The 17,223-nt window shown below is 44.8% G+C and overlaps 1 protein-coding gene across 1 annotated transcript in view; it reads right to left on the reverse strand.

Annotated features, from left to right (window-relative positions):
* The window catches only part of LOC104272555 (glucocorticoid receptor-like), a 34,804-nt gene that overhangs the window by 11,634 nt on the left and 5,947 nt on the right, over positions 1-17,223 (reverse strand). The window contains exons 2-4 of the mRNA XM_009867577.1: positions 10,719-10,882; positions 6,585-6,701; positions 1,550-1,828 (exon numbers count right to left, since the gene is read on the reverse strand). Of these exons, the coding sequence (XP_009865879.1) occupies positions 1,550-1,828; positions 6,585-6,701; positions 10,719-10,882 (560 nt within the window). The remainder of the gene's footprint in view (positions 1-1,549; positions 1,829-6,584; positions 6,702-10,718; positions 10,883-17,223) is intronic.

Genomic DNA, 17,223 nt, shown 5'->3' on the forward strand with positions numbered 1-17,223 from the left:
CCGCTGGTAAAACAGAAAAAAAGTGTTTCAAAGTTATTTCAAACTGACTGGGTCAGACCTTGAAATCTTTGCTCAAACCCTCCTCAGGAAAAGGTTGTTTTGAAATCCCAACTAAAGGGTTTGGCAACCAGTGCTGGCTTACTGGTAGTATGCCTGATGGTGTACAAAGCAGAAACGTATACAAACTAAATACTCACGAAGAACCACCTTAGCAACCAAAAACAGAAAAGAAAAGATTAAAAAATTACAAGAATAGCTCCCATGAGTATAATAATTGATGACAAGACTGGCGTTTTCATTAACAGTGTATACACCAACCTGCAGGGTTTGTCTAATTAGGGAAACTGTTCAGAAGAGATTACGAACACAGATCTGGTTTCTAAAAGTGGTATCTAAATTTGTATTTGTGAATACCAGATGGTCTTCTCAAGACTTGTCCCAGAAGAAAGTGTGACCACATGAAACTTCTCCTAATGCAGACCTCAGCTAATTCCACGTAATTCCTCGTTGCAGAAAAGCCCTGACAGAGAGACGAATCTCTTTATTCTACTCCAAAATACATATTTGAGTTTGTTTACTGGCCTCTCTTTCCTACTGTTAACTTATTTCCCGTATCTCAAAAGAGACCCTGTTCTGACTCAGCATTTTCATTATCAGACTTTTTTTTTTTTTGGCAGACCTGTTATGCGATGCTACTCTTGGGCAACACATGTATTCTGGAGGTGGTTTTGCTGGGTGTTTTGGAAGCCGGTAGCTAACCGTGCTGACTCGAAGCGAAAGGGAGAAAAACACCAGTCTGCCTTCTGTCGGGAATAAACAGGTCTGCAGCTTTACGTCGGGCCCTGGCCTCTGCTGAAGCCACACCACGTGTTACAGCCCAGGCTGAGATGTGACGTCGCTGCTTCCGTACGGCACCTGCTGACGGGGTCTTCAGCCGGGAGCCAAAATAGCCACCGACCTCCCACGCGCCCCAGGGGACAGTGTAATTGTGGAGCTACGGGGCTTGAGAGAAAATAAACATCTCGACTTCCACCCCAGGACTGGACGCTCAAATGCCTATTTTTGCCAAGAAAGGTCTGACCAGATGATCCTTGAGGTCCCTTCCAACCTGGCATTCTTATGGTTCTATTCCCTACAGATACGCTGAGGGGTAGTAGAAGAAGAACCATCCCCAAATGCGGACCCAGACAGGCCAGCACAGCAGTACCAGTCTTTAAAAGTCAACAGAACCTCATTGCTAAAAACATTAAAAAACCCACTTATCTCAGCAGTGGAGCCAGAGCTAATAAAAAGAGTTTTCCGCATTACTTTTAAAAATAAATTTCCATTTTAACACATGATGGTCAAAGGGTTCAAGTAAAATGACTTCGTTTGTGATTGCAGGAAATAAATTTTTGCATGGGTTTTTTTTTTCCTGCTTTCCCACTCCGGAAGCACTCGAGACACAAATAAGCCCTGACGTTCCTACAGCTGTATCTGTGAAGGCCTCGAAGGAAAGCAAACACACGAACACCAAGGGAGCAGGGCGAAAAGCCCGCTCGCGCGTTACCTGGGATCGCCTTCGCCCACTTGACGGCGGGCACAACCTGCCGCCCTCCCAGCATGTTGAGCGTGGAGAGGATCCTCCAGCTGGAGTCGGGCAGCGAGCTGTCGTAGCCGGAGTACAGCACCTCGGGCTCGATCACCTCCAGCAGCGACACCAGCGTCGGCGTCAGCTGCGGCAGCGACGCGGGAACGATGCTCTTGTTTCCGGGTGTTTCCGAAGCGTCCCGCGCGCCTGTCGCGCTCGTCTGCTGGATTCCTTTTATCTTCTTCTTTGTTTTGCGAGCTAGGAAAGTTTTGGTAAGGCAGGTAATGGTAAGTTAGGTAATGGAAAGTGACCGCACCGCAATAAAAACCCAACAGAGGAAATGCTGCTCTCGCTTCCCTGCAGTCGTAGCTCAGGCAGCTGAAAGGTTTGCAGTCGTTTTTCATGAATCTGTAAGCAATTTCACTTCAGTTCTAATTCAGCTTCCTGCGAAAGTGCGTTGGTGCTACCTTTTAATGACAGTCAAGTCTATGTTCACGTCTCAAAATGCTGAAGGACGCCTGCAGGCAGGCGACTCAGCACCATTCCTATCACACAAAACTTCAGTGAAACTGCACATGACAACAGGACACCTGCTTGGAAACATTTGCAGGACTGCACACTTTAGAAGTTCCTTAAAATATTAAGCAGAGAAACAATGTAGAAGAAAGGAAAAAAATCTACATTTAACTGGTAAGAAGTTACTCAAATCTCTCAAGCCAGGGAAAACATTTTTTTTTTTTTTTTTTTGCAAATGCCGGGCAGGAGGAGATTTTTCTCTTGCCAACTCTCTTGCGTATAAATCATTGCTGCGTAATTAAACCATAAAACTCTCTCGCCAAATAAATAAAACATCACACAGAGATGTTAACTGTAAACTACCAAAAGCTGGAGCAAGGATTTTATTAGCATATTGTCAATGCTGGAGCCTCCTGCCTGGCTTCCAGCTCTCCTGGCCGCAGTCTGCTGCACCGAACGCACTATTTCACAGAGACCAACACGAACCCCGGTTCTTTTCCCGTGTCTCAATTAAATAATTGATTTCTGTTCTGGAACTTCCGAGATAAATCAGTAGCACATAAAAGCATCACATAGTGCGGTTTCACATTCAAAGTTTCTAGCGACCTGTTCAGAATCCGTAATCACGAGAACTGCACCAGCTCTGTAGCATCACAACATGCAAAAATCCTCCTCCCGACCCGCTTCTCCCACTGGAGAAGACGGAGACGTCAGAACCCAACTGCTGCAGATGAGAAATTCTCTCAGGACCTTGTGTAAACTGCAGCTCCCCAAGGCTGACATGCCGGCCACGTTTGCCAAGACTGTCATAGGGGAACGGCAACAGCTCTTGCCTCGGAGCAAAGAGCTCCTTGTTATTCTCCTCTCAATTTTGAAATGGCTGCTCCAAAATCCTTTCACCGTTCTGGCAAGTTCTGCCCCATTATCCTTGTTCTCAAAGGCAAACAAACTGCTTTGACTAAAATTCACATGCAGATGCCTTCAGTTTAACACAGACACCTGGGGATGGAGCATTTCCAGCCCAGAAAGCCTAGTGAAATTACAGTCAAAAGAAATATATCTGATAAGATATAGGCAAGAATTTTTATTAGGCTACGCTACTAGACCTGACTTAGATATATAGTTGTAAATCACAAAAAAAGAAGGGTGAGATAATGTATTTCTTTACAATTTCTTTTCAAGCATAAACACACCACAAATTTAAAACCAGCTCCTCAGGGCAAGTTACAGAAGACGATCCACACAGATAAACTCGGCACGGCAATAAAAGCATCCAAGGTTTTCTGTTAAAAACAAACCAACCTCCTTCCCCCTCCAAAAAACCACCACAAAACAACCCCAAACCCCTGCAGTTTGGCATCCTGCGAGGCTGGACAGGCTCCCGATCTGACCGCCCACGTTTCCTGCCCCGTGGGCAGATGGTCGGTGCACCTGAGCGGGCACTTTGCCGGCCCGGGAGGTGCGGAAACGTCCCCACGGCCGCGCCGGAGACCAAATCCAGCCAGATCCATGCGGAGACTGAAAACGGGACTCAAAACAACAAAACCTCACCGCAGTTACAGAGCAGGGTGGGCAGGGAGGAATAAAAGGGGGAAGAGAACCTTCAAGAAATTGAAATCAATTCAAAATGAAGACGGCAGGGGAAAAAAAAAAAAAACCAACATAAATTGTCGACAGTTTTAACCATAAAATGCAGCATGAAAGGCCAAAAAAATTACGAGATGACTTTTCACAGGCATAAACCCCAACAATAAATCTCTTTTTCAAAAACAGCAGAAAGGGAAAGGGTGCCAAGGATGCCTAGGGTCAATTAACGATGAAAGCAGAAATGAGAATTCAGAGAATAAAGGCTCTAGTAAAAAATACCATTATTCTACTCTATGTACCTCTGGCACCTGCAGCCTGATAGTCAGATGTTTTTCCAGTCCCCTACGTGCAATAAAACCCAGGCAACATAAAAAATAAAGGTGCAGACAAATGCCAAAGCTATGACTGATGGCAAACCAGCCTGCAACAGAAGATCCCAAGTACCGTGTTTCCAGTGTACGAGGAACCTCTTTGGCCTCAGCAGAAGAGCAGGAAAGAATTAAACCACCGCACGGTAGATGCCATTGACTTTAAAATAAGTCTGGTACCCAATACCCAACAGCGGAAGTCACTGCAGATATTGGAAACCTGGAGATGATCAAAATGTGCCTGAACAGACCCATGGAAGAAGTTCCCAGCACGCGAGGCTGAGGAGGGGGCCGGGGGATCTCCAGCTCCAGCTGCTCATTACCCGCTTTACTTCGAACCATGACTTAGGCACTGCAGCAGCAACTGATGACTTTTTTGAGAGAGATATTACTGTCTAAAAAGCATGCAAATTTAATTACCTTTTAAATAACAGTAATTCCTGAACTGTGACCCTAAAATAGCCAAGATGAAAGGAACTCTTTTTTTACCGCTCGGCATTTGATGCTGCCTTCCAGTTTTCTATGAGATCTTCACCATCTGTTCGGATCTGTCTGATAATCATCATTTTCAGGGTTGTTTTTCGCTGCTTCGCACTACCTTGGGTTCTTCCATTTTTGCACTGCTGAGTTTCTAGATCTTTTTTCCTTCTCAGCCATAAAAGTTTCGCCCCCCACACCTTTTTTCCAATAACTTGTGTAACAGCATCTATCCTCCAGAAAGCCGCTATTCTCTAGGACTCTCTGTGCCAAAATTTAGGCAAACTAACTATAGCTGAAAGGGCTTCAAACAACACGTGGAAAAGTGGCAACTATCAGACATCATTAAATTTATTTTTTTTTTTTTAATGCAGAAAAGCAACTCTAATAATGCATCCTAGGGCCTGAGACAGCTACAGTGGTGTCTGCTTTAAAAAGGGTTCACGTTAGCTGGTGCAGGATTGGAGAGGCTTCCTATCAGAGTCACGTACATAACAAGGTGATTTATTCATATATTTATCTATGTGAATAAGACATATGCATTTTGAAAACTATGGGGAGAAAAAATAGAAACAAGTATTAAAAAAAAAAAAAAAAGTGGGGTTTTTTCACCTCAAAATGAAAATTGTGGGGTTTTACACCTCCTTGCTACTGACCACGCTGGCCCCAGTCAGGGGCAGACACCGAGACGAGGCAAGCGGGACTTACCCCGCTATTATCTCTGAAGCTGCAAGGTTCAGCTCACTGGGAGTGTCCGAAAGCTAACTCCAGCTCCAGGGAGACGCTCCCTGACAGCCTCGCGTCCTTCAAGGATTTATTTCAGAACCCACCGCTGCAGATTTTGGCCGCTAAGAGACGTACCCTCGCATCCACGCGCAGATCACAGCGACACTGTGACCAACCCACTCGCGACCTCCACTCTTCCCGGCGAGTCCCTACGGAAGGGATGTGCTTGTGACCGTGTCACGGGCGGGGAAACATTTCAAACATTTCAGGCTATCCTTTTGCGTTTTTTCTTCCCAGACGAGCTTTTCTCCCCTCCTCCCCAGCCTTGCTCTGAAGGAAGGGGCAGGTAGAGCCATGTGCAGTGCAGAAAGAAAAGTGCTTCGTCCTCCTGGGAGAGGTTGGAAGCAGAGGAGGAAGAAAGGACGTGCTAACACAGACTCCCCCAGGTGTACCACCTAGCTCTGCAACGTGATTCACCATCTACATTTGACCAAAAGGATATTATCACTGACTCAAATGAAACTGTTCCTATTTGTACCTGACAAGCAGGTTTATGACATGTTTATCTTACCTGACGATTCTGGTTATAGAAATATCACCACGATAACTATGTGACTAAGTGCTGTATTAATCTCTGCAGCTCAAGGAAAAAGTATCAAGCGTAAAACATCGCTGACACTAATAAAAATGTTTTATGCCACTTTACAACTGCTGCTAAATTTCGAGTTGATGTGGTCTTCAGTTTCTCCTAAGCCACCCAGGACTCGGCAGAGAACACAGATGCACTGCGGCATTTAAAGGTATTTATTTCACCTATCTTTTCCCGAGACATTCTGATGGACATTTAAGAAGAATCCACCGCCTGAACAAAAATAATTTCTTTTTTCTTCAGTCTGAAGAAACTTTAGGTCTGTGTCTCTGGGCTTTCCTCTCGTCTGTGTTTCAGTGTCAGGTCACTCTCCCGAGTGACGGCGGGCAGGCATCCCAGCTCCCCAGAGGAGCGCTCCTGGAGTTCTGCTGCCTCCGATTCCGTGAAAAAGCAACAAGATATATGTGCTGACAGGAATAAAAAATAACCCCGTTTTCTGCGTATGACTCACTTCTGCTGAACATACCGAGAGACGGAGCAAGAGAATACAGACAGGAAAGTATAGGGGAAATTTCAGGGTAAAAAAAAGAATCTTAACTTTCATTAAAATGCTCACACACATCACCAAATGCAGTACTTATTGTTAACGTATTAAAGTGCTGCTCAAACAATTGCTTTGGCTCCATAAGCAGCGTGAGCTTAATTGTCTAGGACTCAAAAATAATAGAAGGGTTTGAACATTTTAACTTACCTTCAAGGTTCATGCCAGCTTGAAGACATTTCCGGTAGCGGCACGCTGGGCAGTTTTTCCTCCGAATTTTATCAATAATACAATCGTTTCTCCCGGCACACAGATAGTTGTGCTGCCCTGTATTCCCAGAGACAAACGAGATAACCATAAGCTCTACAATTACAACAGGAGATGAAGTAGTTCATTCTTTCAGTAATGTTAAGGATCTGGGGACTTCATAATATCTTTACTTAATTTCTTGCAAAAATCAGATCAGTATCCATATGATTCCACAGATCTATACACCAAACACATTTCTCATATTTAGACACCAAAGCCAATCAATCTAGGTAGAAATCACATTTTCTATTTGTTAACATCAGACAAACTCTATTTTTAAAACTATTTTTCTCTTACATTTCCCAGTTATCTTCTACAGCATGTTTCCAATTTCCCTAAATAGTTTCACAAGAGAGTAAATAATGTTCATAAACACACTTTGGAAGTACACGTGTAAACATTTCTACCGACACAGAGACACAGCTTTCATCATTTTGAAAGACATGAAGCCTCCTCCTTGAGTCTGAACGGGACAAGCCAAGTTCTCAGACACTTCTATGGATTCCCAGACTCAGAGCAAAACTGACCCTAGAAATATGACAACTTGGAGTACCTAAAATAACCGTATTTCTTGCCTGTTAAGAGCAGAGCAATAGTATATATTCTTAATTATTTGAATTATAAAAATAAATGTCTCAATCTAACTTATTTAGAGAAAGTTATTACTAAAACGTATCTCCTGCTCCCAGACAAGGATCAAGAAACATGTTTCCTTAGAGAGCAGAAAGCTGCAGCCCAGGCTTATACACTGCAAAGTCCTGAAAGTATAATGTTGAGAGAAACAAACATATTTTCCAAATACTGAGTTATTAACCGTGGAGTCTAAGACTCTTCTCACAGAAAAAGGAGCTCGGTTAAGGAATTGGTTTCAAGTCAGCTGACAAACATGATGGGTAAGCAGAGTCCATTCCAACGGCTTCGGTCAAACGTTTCTAGCGAAGTGGTTCGAGTTACATTCCAAGGAAACCCTGCACGGTTTCTGAATGAACTCCTCCAACTTTTTCCTTTGAACAAGAAGAAGTCTGACTGACACTAGTACGATCTTTGGGCTAAGACAACTTAGAGAGGAGATCGACGACTCTGTTTGCCGTTAGCAAACTGCCATAGTACACATGGAACAAACAAACCCACACACACAGAGAACATGAACCGATGAGTATTTGTCGTCCCTGTAGTAGAACAGAGACTACAATTTCATGTCTCACAAAGGTCTCCACTGAGACCATGGTTTCACACAGTCAACGCAGATGCTTTGGGTGTAGAACTGCCTGAGCTGTTCCATTTTTTCCCTAACAAAGAGCTTCGTCTCCATGAAGGCACCGTTTGGTTTTTTGTATTTACCACCTGCCCATTCCTGCCTTCTTCAGGCGAGAGCTGCACTGCTTCTCTGTATGGCATTACATTAAAGATTTTGTATTAAAGCTTTCCTGTCACGTGAACACTCTGTGGAAAAATGAAGGGAAGCTGATGCCACCCTCTGCTCCGGGTCTGACTGCTGCCAGAGGACACGCTGGGTGCCCGGGGAATGCCTTTCAGATACTTTGGCTGCTCAAAACCCGAAGATACTTCACTAACAACGCACTAGCAGACACCGGTAGTGAGCAAACAGGGGTGTTTCTGAGGGGATTTATGCAGAGAGAAGAACCTTACTGAGAGGCCGGGTCCTCCTCGACGTCCCGGCACCCGCGGGACAAGCCAGCGCCCGGGGCTCTGAAGCACGAGGAGACTGAAGGAGATTTTGCTCACTTGAGCATGTCGGTGTGTATAAAGGTTAGAAATTGCAGACAAAGGATTTTGGGGAGCCGGAGTTAGAAATGCTGAGGAACTGGGACAATCTGGAGCACAGCAGGAGGCAGAGGTGTGGGGGAATCTGAAGTGGAGGGGAGGTGTGAGGATCTGAAGCGAGGCGAGGAAGCGGAGGAGTGGTGAAGATCTGGGCTGGCAGGAGGGTGGGGGTAACACACGGGGAGGTGAGCAGGGACGGTTCTGGCACCAGAGAAACTGAATCACGAGGGCTCCGAAACACCACAAAAATAAGAACTAGAACAAGATGGCTTTGGCCACCCTGAGCTCCTGAAGAAAGGTCTGTTTGTGTGAAGAACCGCATATAAATATACGGTTCCTGTCCCACTTTCATCCTTCCTCTTCTCCTCCAGTTCTACCCTTCGCTGAAAGAAATACACTTTATATTGATTTTCTAAATACTCATACTTTCTGTTTCTGTGACCAGTTCTGTGACAATATGCATGTGTGTAGATACAGGTGAAAACAAAGGGTTTCAAGCTGGATGACCATGTGTGGAGTCAGCCTGATCTGTACACGAACAGGTACCTGGCAGCTACTAATAAAAAGGATATAGCGGAAACAGATCCTTTTTACATGTGTTCCTAATAACAAAAATGCAACAGACATAAACCCAAAGTATTTGTTCCTTAAAGCGAGTACTAGAACTAACAGATCCTGGGCAAGCTCCAGTGAACACTGACAGTACCTAACCAGAATGGGTAAGGTTGGGGTAATCTGTGGAACAATCAAAATGAAAGCAGAGCTAAACCTTGAGAAATTTATTGCAGCTTTCAGCTACAAGTCTGCTTGCATTTTTAACATTAATAATATAAAATGTGGAAAGATGCATCACTGACCAAAAGGAATTACTGGCTTTATTTCTTCATGTGTCGATACTTTTGAGATCTGTTTAAGCTGGAGGATGTGTCAAAGCCATCACTATGACATATATCCAGCTGCTATATAATACTTCTGAGGGATACACAGTGACCTTATTTTAATCAAAAGATAGAGATGATTTTTCACTTCAAACAAGGAGCTTGGCTTGAAATGCAAGTGCAGCTTCAGGCAGGAGGTGGTAGGAGTCAGGGGGAGCTCAAGTCCCTCAGTGTTTGGCACTTGGGACCGTGTTGTTTCTTGTTGTACTTCAGAAACAGCTCCAGCTTCCCACAGAACTGACATCCTTTCCCCGAGTGACTAGCAAACACCTACGATAGGAACTTGACTTTTCTGATCCCTCCGAGAGGCTCTGCTCGTCCACGAAGCTCCCCACTGCATCCAGCGAGCCGGGAATCGGGAGAAAGCGCTTCTTCCGACAGACTGCGCGGCGGCTTGGCTTTGTCAAAACAGCCTTCCCTCTTCTCCAGCAAAACGTGCAAAAACGTTAGCGAACACTGGCAGTCGGACTCACTTCAGAATACCCAGTACCGGCTGCGTGAAGAAGGCACGAGACAGGAAACCCTGTCAGGCTGCAGCTAAGAGTGACGTAACTGCAGAGCAGAGGAAGCGCTCTCCTTTCGAAGGCTCTTACATTTTCTGCAGCTCTCTGACACTGAAGGAGGAGTCAGCCACTGAGGCAGTCCCTGGCGCGTTACAAACCAGCCACAGCCCCAGACCCACAGATCACTTCCTCTGCCAGAGACACCACAGATCCACATTTACTCTTCTACCACCTCTCTTGTCCAGAATTATTTTCTTTCTGTGATTAAAGAGAAAACCTGACGATCCAAATCCCCACACTTTTCTGTTACCTCGATACCCCTGCCAATAACACCCCCAGACACATTTGTAATTTAATCAACACTGCTTATAGGAAAAAATGTAAAGCTATCCTAACCTCACACACAACAGGTTTATCAGGTGTCACATACAGTTTTATACACAGAACAGTTAACCTTAAACTTAAAACCCATTAACTTCACAAACCCAATGCACAGACAAATACAGAACACACAAACAAAAACAATGGCCAAAGAAAAGGAAAGAAACAAAAAGCCAAGACAACAATACACCCTTTTACACTCTGAGTGAATGGGAGCATTTTATAAATGTAAATGGAATTGAAGCTTCAGATAATACACCATTATCAATGTTATTTCCTATGGAAAGATCAGTGATACAATGGATGGGATTTTCCAGGAGGTTGATAGCAAAAATATGGATTCTGTTCAATAGGCTGGTTTTGAATGTGGATGGTATCGATGCAGAATCTACATTTTTGAACAGCAAATTCATCAAAACATGTCTTACCCTCTACAGCTCTTTTGAAGAACACTTTGCAGCTGCCACAGGTAAGAACCCCATAGTGACAGCCAGAGGCCTCGTCAGAGCAAACCAGACAAAGCTTGGGAGGTGGTCCCGTGGTCGCCGAGCTTGCGGACGGAGAAGCGCCTACATCTGATCTCATTCCAGGGCTAAAAAAAAAAATGAGAAAAGCATAAAAATACTTTTAGTTAAGATCTATGGGATGCTGGCAAACATCACGTTCCTAACTGCAAGGAATGGATTGCCTTCCACAGGACAGTTTTGCAGACAAAGTTCACCAGACTCTGAAAGAGTTAAACGGGTTTTTGAAAACGTAAGCACAGCTGGATGGATTTTTCACAGCCTATTTGACCAGGTCACCATACCACCCCTCACACATTTCCAAAGCCAAGTTTCTTGCACAATTATCCTAGCCTTTAAAAGCGACTCTTAAAGCACGCTCCCATTTCATACTGGTTTCATTACTGTCACGTTCCCTACAGTCTGCAGTTCCCTGCAAGAACTTCATTTCCAGTATCACCACAGTTGTCTACTCGGACACTATCATGCAAGAAGTTGTGCAAATTAAGGCACATATTGATATATATTCACAGTAACACGTGACCGTTTCACCCCGGCGTTTTAGGAGAAGAATATCTACTCCTCATTTAGGATCTGGTTTTCCCATGTGAACACACAGGCCATCAACAAACAAAGGGTTTGTTCTTTAACTGAAAAAAAAAACCCCACTTAGAACAATAAACAATCTATCATAATCACCTTCAAGCTGCTTCTAATCATAAGGGCAGGAGCAACAGAGGTTGTGCCAAAGTTGGAAGGCCAATCTCACTCAGCTTGTGTCACCCTCACAGCCCAAACCCAAGGTGTCACCTGCGCAGAGCGGCCTCAACACCTCCCCTGATAAGGCCCGTTTCTTTGAGGTCTTCTTTACAAAGCTTTAAACTTTTAAAATGCCATTTCCATACTGCATGTTTAACTGGAAGCGATTCTCACAGACAATTTTGTCCAAGAGGGTTCCAGCCAGTTTCCAGACGAAGCTAGAAAATAACACTTTTTTCAACACTCGGGTGCCTTCCTCAGGAACTCTGCACAACATCCACGTGCCCTCACGGGGGCCTAACGCTGCGATGCGGGCTGGCTTTGGCAGGCAAAACCCCTTTTCCTCTCCTCACAAAGTCTGACCAGATTTGGTCGCACAGCAAAAAAAATCCTGCAAACAACACACAATAGTTCTCAAACGCCTTAGAATTCCAGCCCAAAGTAAAGCGCCCCAACACCTGGGAAGCTTTACTTTTGAACATGTCACCTCCATTCCCAGAGAGCAATTGGAAACCGCGTGTGTTAGAAGAAAAAAACGAGGTACTGCACGCACACAGTGACCCAAGTTACACTTAGACCCTCCCAAAAACCAGCATCTGATACGAGCTAGGGGAGAAGGTGACCTGTATCTCACCTAGAGGAAAAAATTAAAAACCAGACAAGAACATCGAAACAGCTCGAAGATGCTGGAATAGCTGTGGGAAGAAGGAGAGAAGAGGAAAACCAGAACAAGCCTTGTGGGAAGGCTTCAGAGGCAAAGGCTGGTAGTGGGAACAAAGTATAGTGAGTCAACCTTGGGGAACAAAAGGAAGAAAAAAGCCCACCCAGGAAAGAACATTTCTGTCCAGAACTTGGACAAGAACTTGGGTCCATCACATCACTCCTCCGTGCTCAGAAAATATTTGTGAAATGCTGTAACGCTTCCACTCGATTACTGTCCCGAGAGGCTGACACCCATCACTAGCTGCACTCCTGCCAACGACCCCTACGATGGCTTTTCCGTGCTTCTTCATCAATCTGTCTTCTTTTAAAGAGCAGAAAGCTCTAACAATATACCGAGCTTGCTGAACCCAGAACTCAGCATGCAAGCAATGGCAGGATGTAATTCAATCCAGCCGTATTTGTTTGATGTCCTTTCAAACACGCATCTTTCATTACACGCTGAGCCTGATTTCCACAAAGCACGTCTGCGTTCCTTGGTGCAGTGGCATTCTAGGAAGGAATACTGTACCCACGGGAGCTGCCGTTCGCACGGTTCCAGCCCCTCTGGTGAAAAAAACATCTGAGAGAAGCTCAGGGATGTGGGTTTGCAGGACAGAAAGCTCATGGTTAAGGAAGTCAAGGATTCTCCTGTGAAGAGAGACTGAGAGAACTGGGGCTGCTCGGCCTTGAAAGGAGATGGCTGGGAGGGGATTTACGAATGTAGAGAAATATCTGAGGGGTGGGGGTCAAGAAGAAGGGACCAGTCTCTCTTCAGCGGTGTCCAGCAATAGGACAAGGAGTAATGGGTATATGCTAGAACATGGGAAGTTCCAGCTCAGCATGAGGAGAAACTTGTTGGCTGTGCGGGTGCCGGAGCCCTGGCCCAGGCTGCCCAGAGAGGGTGCGGAGTCTCCTTGGGACCTACTCCCTTCATCATCCTCAGAGCTCTCCGAGTCCAACGGAGAGCTCTGAGGATGATGAAGGGACTTGAACATCTCTTCTCAAGTGGTGCTCAGCAATAGAACAAGGAATAATGGGTTTGAGTTAGAACATGGGAAGTTCCACCTGAACCTGAGGAGAAACTTGTTGGCTGTGCGGGTGCCGGAGCCCTGGCCCAGGCTGCCCAGAGAGGGTGTGGAGTCTCCTGCTCTGGAGACTTTCCAACCCACCTGGACGCGTTCCTGCCTGCTCTGGCAGAGGGGTTGGACTAGATGATCTCTGGAGGTCCCTTCCAGCCCCAGCATCCTGTGATTCTGTGGTGCAAATCCCCTGCAGCCCCTTGGTGGTGGCGCTCAGTGAACCCCAAGGCAGCCTTTTCAGAGCTCCTGCCTTCTGAAGGCAGCTCAGGATGTGTCGGGTAGGGTTTGTTGTGGTGGGAGGTTTGGTTTTATTTGTTTTGTGTTTTTTTTTTTTCTTTACCATCCTTCTTACTGATCCTTTTGGAAAAAAAATGAATTGTTTCTCCATACATAGGGTCATATGCAGGAAAAAAAATAAAGAAAATCAACACCTCAAAACCAATGCCCCCTATTAAAACCAGTAATCACCAGTCAGTCAAAAGCTACTGCAAGTTGCCTTATTTTCTCTTAAAGAGTTCTAGGCCAGTAGTCCCTTTTCTTATACAAAAAAATCTCAGTTTAAACACGGGCTGGGAGCCTATGACTTTTAATGAAATGCAGCTCTCAGGTTATATATTCCTTATTTAGGGGATTAAAACCAGAGAAAGATGGAAACACCTTTCTAGGCATAGTTTTGAAGACAGCTCATTTAGAAACAAAAATTAAACTCTTTATACCTTACGAATTTCTGACAAAAGCGTGTTCAAGGAAACATTCATCAGCTGTCACAGAAACCAGGGTAGCGCCAAGCACATTCCACTGAAAATCTTCAATCACCTTTAATTTTTAAACAGGGCTCATTCTCTGTACCAGTACCATAGGAAATGTAATATGAGAAAGAAAACAGATGATATGAGTTACAAAACTAAAAATAAATTATTACCTTGATTAATAAAGCAGAGGCTGGCAATCTAATCTGGGCTCCTGGCATATCTTTTCGAGCCTGGCTCTATCCGATAAGGCCACTGTTTACCAGCTGTGAGGAGCTGCCAGACACTGCCAGGCCCCTGGGTGCAGAAAACACAATTTTGCTTCCCCGAAATGTGGAGAACAGGAGGGATTACAGTGCATAAGGACTCCTGCAAGAGCTACAACAAACCGGCCCAACGTTTAATATAAGTATCTTTAACCTATACAGTTATATGTAGTAAAAGACAAACAACCACTTCCTAAGGAAGAGGTAAGGAAGGGAAATTACGCTCAGAGATAATGTAATAATAAAAAGTTACCTTTCAGTTATTTGCAGAAATGTTTTTAAACTCTGATTCTTATCTCGATTTTAAAAAAAAAGTCCAGAAGCCAAGATGACAGACGAAAAAAATTCAAAAATTTAAAGGGTTCCAAATTTGTAAAAACTTCAACTGAATTTTATTTTGGGAGGCAAGGTGTTATTTACTTAAGGGTACTGAGTTCCATTCCCACGCACTTTCAGAAACTATTTATATATAATTTAATTTTGATGGTATAGATATATTTATCGTTTCCGGTCAAGGGGGTAAAATGGAAAGACTCAAAGGAAAGAAGATGCAGGCACCATTGTGTAGAAATCAAGTTGTTTAACCAAAGCCATTTCTGTGTTAATCATTTACCAGACACTTTTAGTTCAGGCTCAAGGTTCAAACTTTACTAAAAGTCAGGTGTGGTAACAGTTACAGGTTTTTTTCCTACAAAACTTCCCTGAGACAAGGCAGACCATGCACACCCCCCGAACGCTGGATCTAACACTATAATATTATTAAAAAAAATATCCTGCCTTCCTGTTACTTCACATTATTTAAAAAACCTCAAACCTCTAGTGAGATAAGAGACAAATACTTCGAGCAACTCAAATTACTCGTCATTCCCAGTGCACGAGAGCTTCAGCTGATCAGCCTCGACCACATCTAGTCCCAAACTGTCCCCAGCCCAGTTCTGCTGAAGGCTAAATTCTTCTAAAAAATGCAAATTAAACTAGCACCAACAGCAAGTCCACTGTAAATCCAGCCTAAGTCACTTTAGTATTGAACCACCATATTCTTAAAAGGGACTTATCTGGTCGAGTAGTATCACCCAACCACCAGCGGAGAACCGCTCCTCAATGTCATCACCATCGGGGCCTCACTCTTATCTGCCAGCAACGAGAACAATGTAAACACTCGGCCGCACACGCCAACTGAGTACATTTTTTGAATTGCTTGCTTATTTCTTTATTAACTAGAGAAACTACTAATTATTTTTTAATACCCTCCAAGGCAGGAAAGCAGTTGCCAGTTCAAGCAGGAAAATATTTTAAACCGAGGCTACTGACACGATACCTCTCATTACAATTTAAAATAAAACCCAGTTTGAAAATAATTTCCAAAAGGCATTTTGCCAAGAACCCGAACCGTTGGGTGCAATGGTCTCTTCTGTCTCCTGTAATGTACCCTCTTTGCGAGAAGCGCTGTCCTTGAGCACAAGCATGTCCCCAGTGATGCTGTAATAAATTAAAAACCTACCACAGATACAGTATTTGACCAGAGCACCCAGCACTCCTGTTTCACAGCCCCTCTGAAACACCATTTCCTTTATCACGGTCCAAATAAATGCCCTATCACAACTCGATAAACCACAAAAACTAGATCTGGTTTTGCGCACATGCCCATAACATGACCAAGACAACGCTGACGTGAGGAACGGGCCATCCAGAGAGGCCGTGGCCCGTTGCCTTTGTTGCTGGTTACAGACCCTGGTGGCAGAGATCCGTGTCATTGTAGAATCACATCGGCAGGTGCCATCATGCCTCCTCCTGACGTCATCTCCACGTCACGGTCAAATTCATTGCTAACTTACAGTGGAGTACTGGGGCTCTAATTCAGAGAAAAATTAATATACAAGACATAGCTAAAGCAGCAAAGTCTCACAACTAGCCCTCTCCATCTGCAGAAGAACACACATTTTGCCAGCCCTTCAATACGCCTAAAGCAGGCTGCAGGGGTTTATTGTTTTACATAAAGTCATCTCAAATACCATCGATGGTTTTGCTTATGTTTCCAGCATCTCGGGTACATCATAACAAGGCCAGACCAAATCATTCCAGACTGAGTTCGGAACAAAAACGTGACTTCAGCTCACATCAAGAAAAGGCTTTACATATATCCATTCTGAGAAATTTTATGTCTAAAAATACACTTCCTATTGGCAAACAAAATAAAGTGGAATAAATACCTTTCCTGCAAGTGTTGCTGTACAGATCCAGGCAAACCTTGGCGCTGGTGAGGTTCTGATCTCTGCACAGTCCAGAGGTTCTTACAGCCTGAACTGCAAACCCAAGCTCTGTTCTCTCTTAGGTATAAGAAGGACGCAGCCTAAGAAGGACACGTGCCTGTTGGAGCAGGTCCCGAGGAGGCCGTGAAGATGACCTGGGGCTCGGAGCATCTCCCTGGGAGTCCAGGCTGAGAGAGGACAAGGGGCAGTGGTCTCAAAGTGACAAAGGGGAGATTTAGATTAGGTGTTAGGAAGAAATTCTTCCCTGTGAGGGTGGTGAGACCCTGGCCCAGGTTGCCCAGGGAATCTGTGAGTGCCTCAGCTCTGGAAGTGTCCGAGGCCGGGTTGGACGGGGCTTGGAGCACCCTGGGCTGGTGACAGGTGTCCCTGCCCAGGGCAGGGGTCTGGAACTGGATGGTGTTTAACGCCCCTTCAAGCCCAAACCATTCTGTGAATCTATATGAAGAAACTGTCCTTAATTAGAAAACCCAGGACACACGAGTGTCGGACGGACAGAAGTCCCACCTTCTCCTCGGCCGTCCCGAGGCCAGGGCTGCCCAGCGCCTGCTGGAGAAGGGAAGCGCAGCCCTCGACATGGGAATGGGGCACGCACCCCCCAACGCTGT

The sequence above is a fragment of the Apaloderma vittatum genome, unplaced genomic scaffold (assembly GCF_000703405.1).
Source record: "Apaloderma vittatum isolate BGI_N311 unplaced genomic scaffold, ASM70340v1 scaffold20254, whole genome shotgun sequence".
NCBI classification, from domain to species: domain Eukaryota; kingdom Metazoa; phylum Chordata; class Aves; order Trogoniformes; family Trogonidae; genus Apaloderma; species Apaloderma vittatum.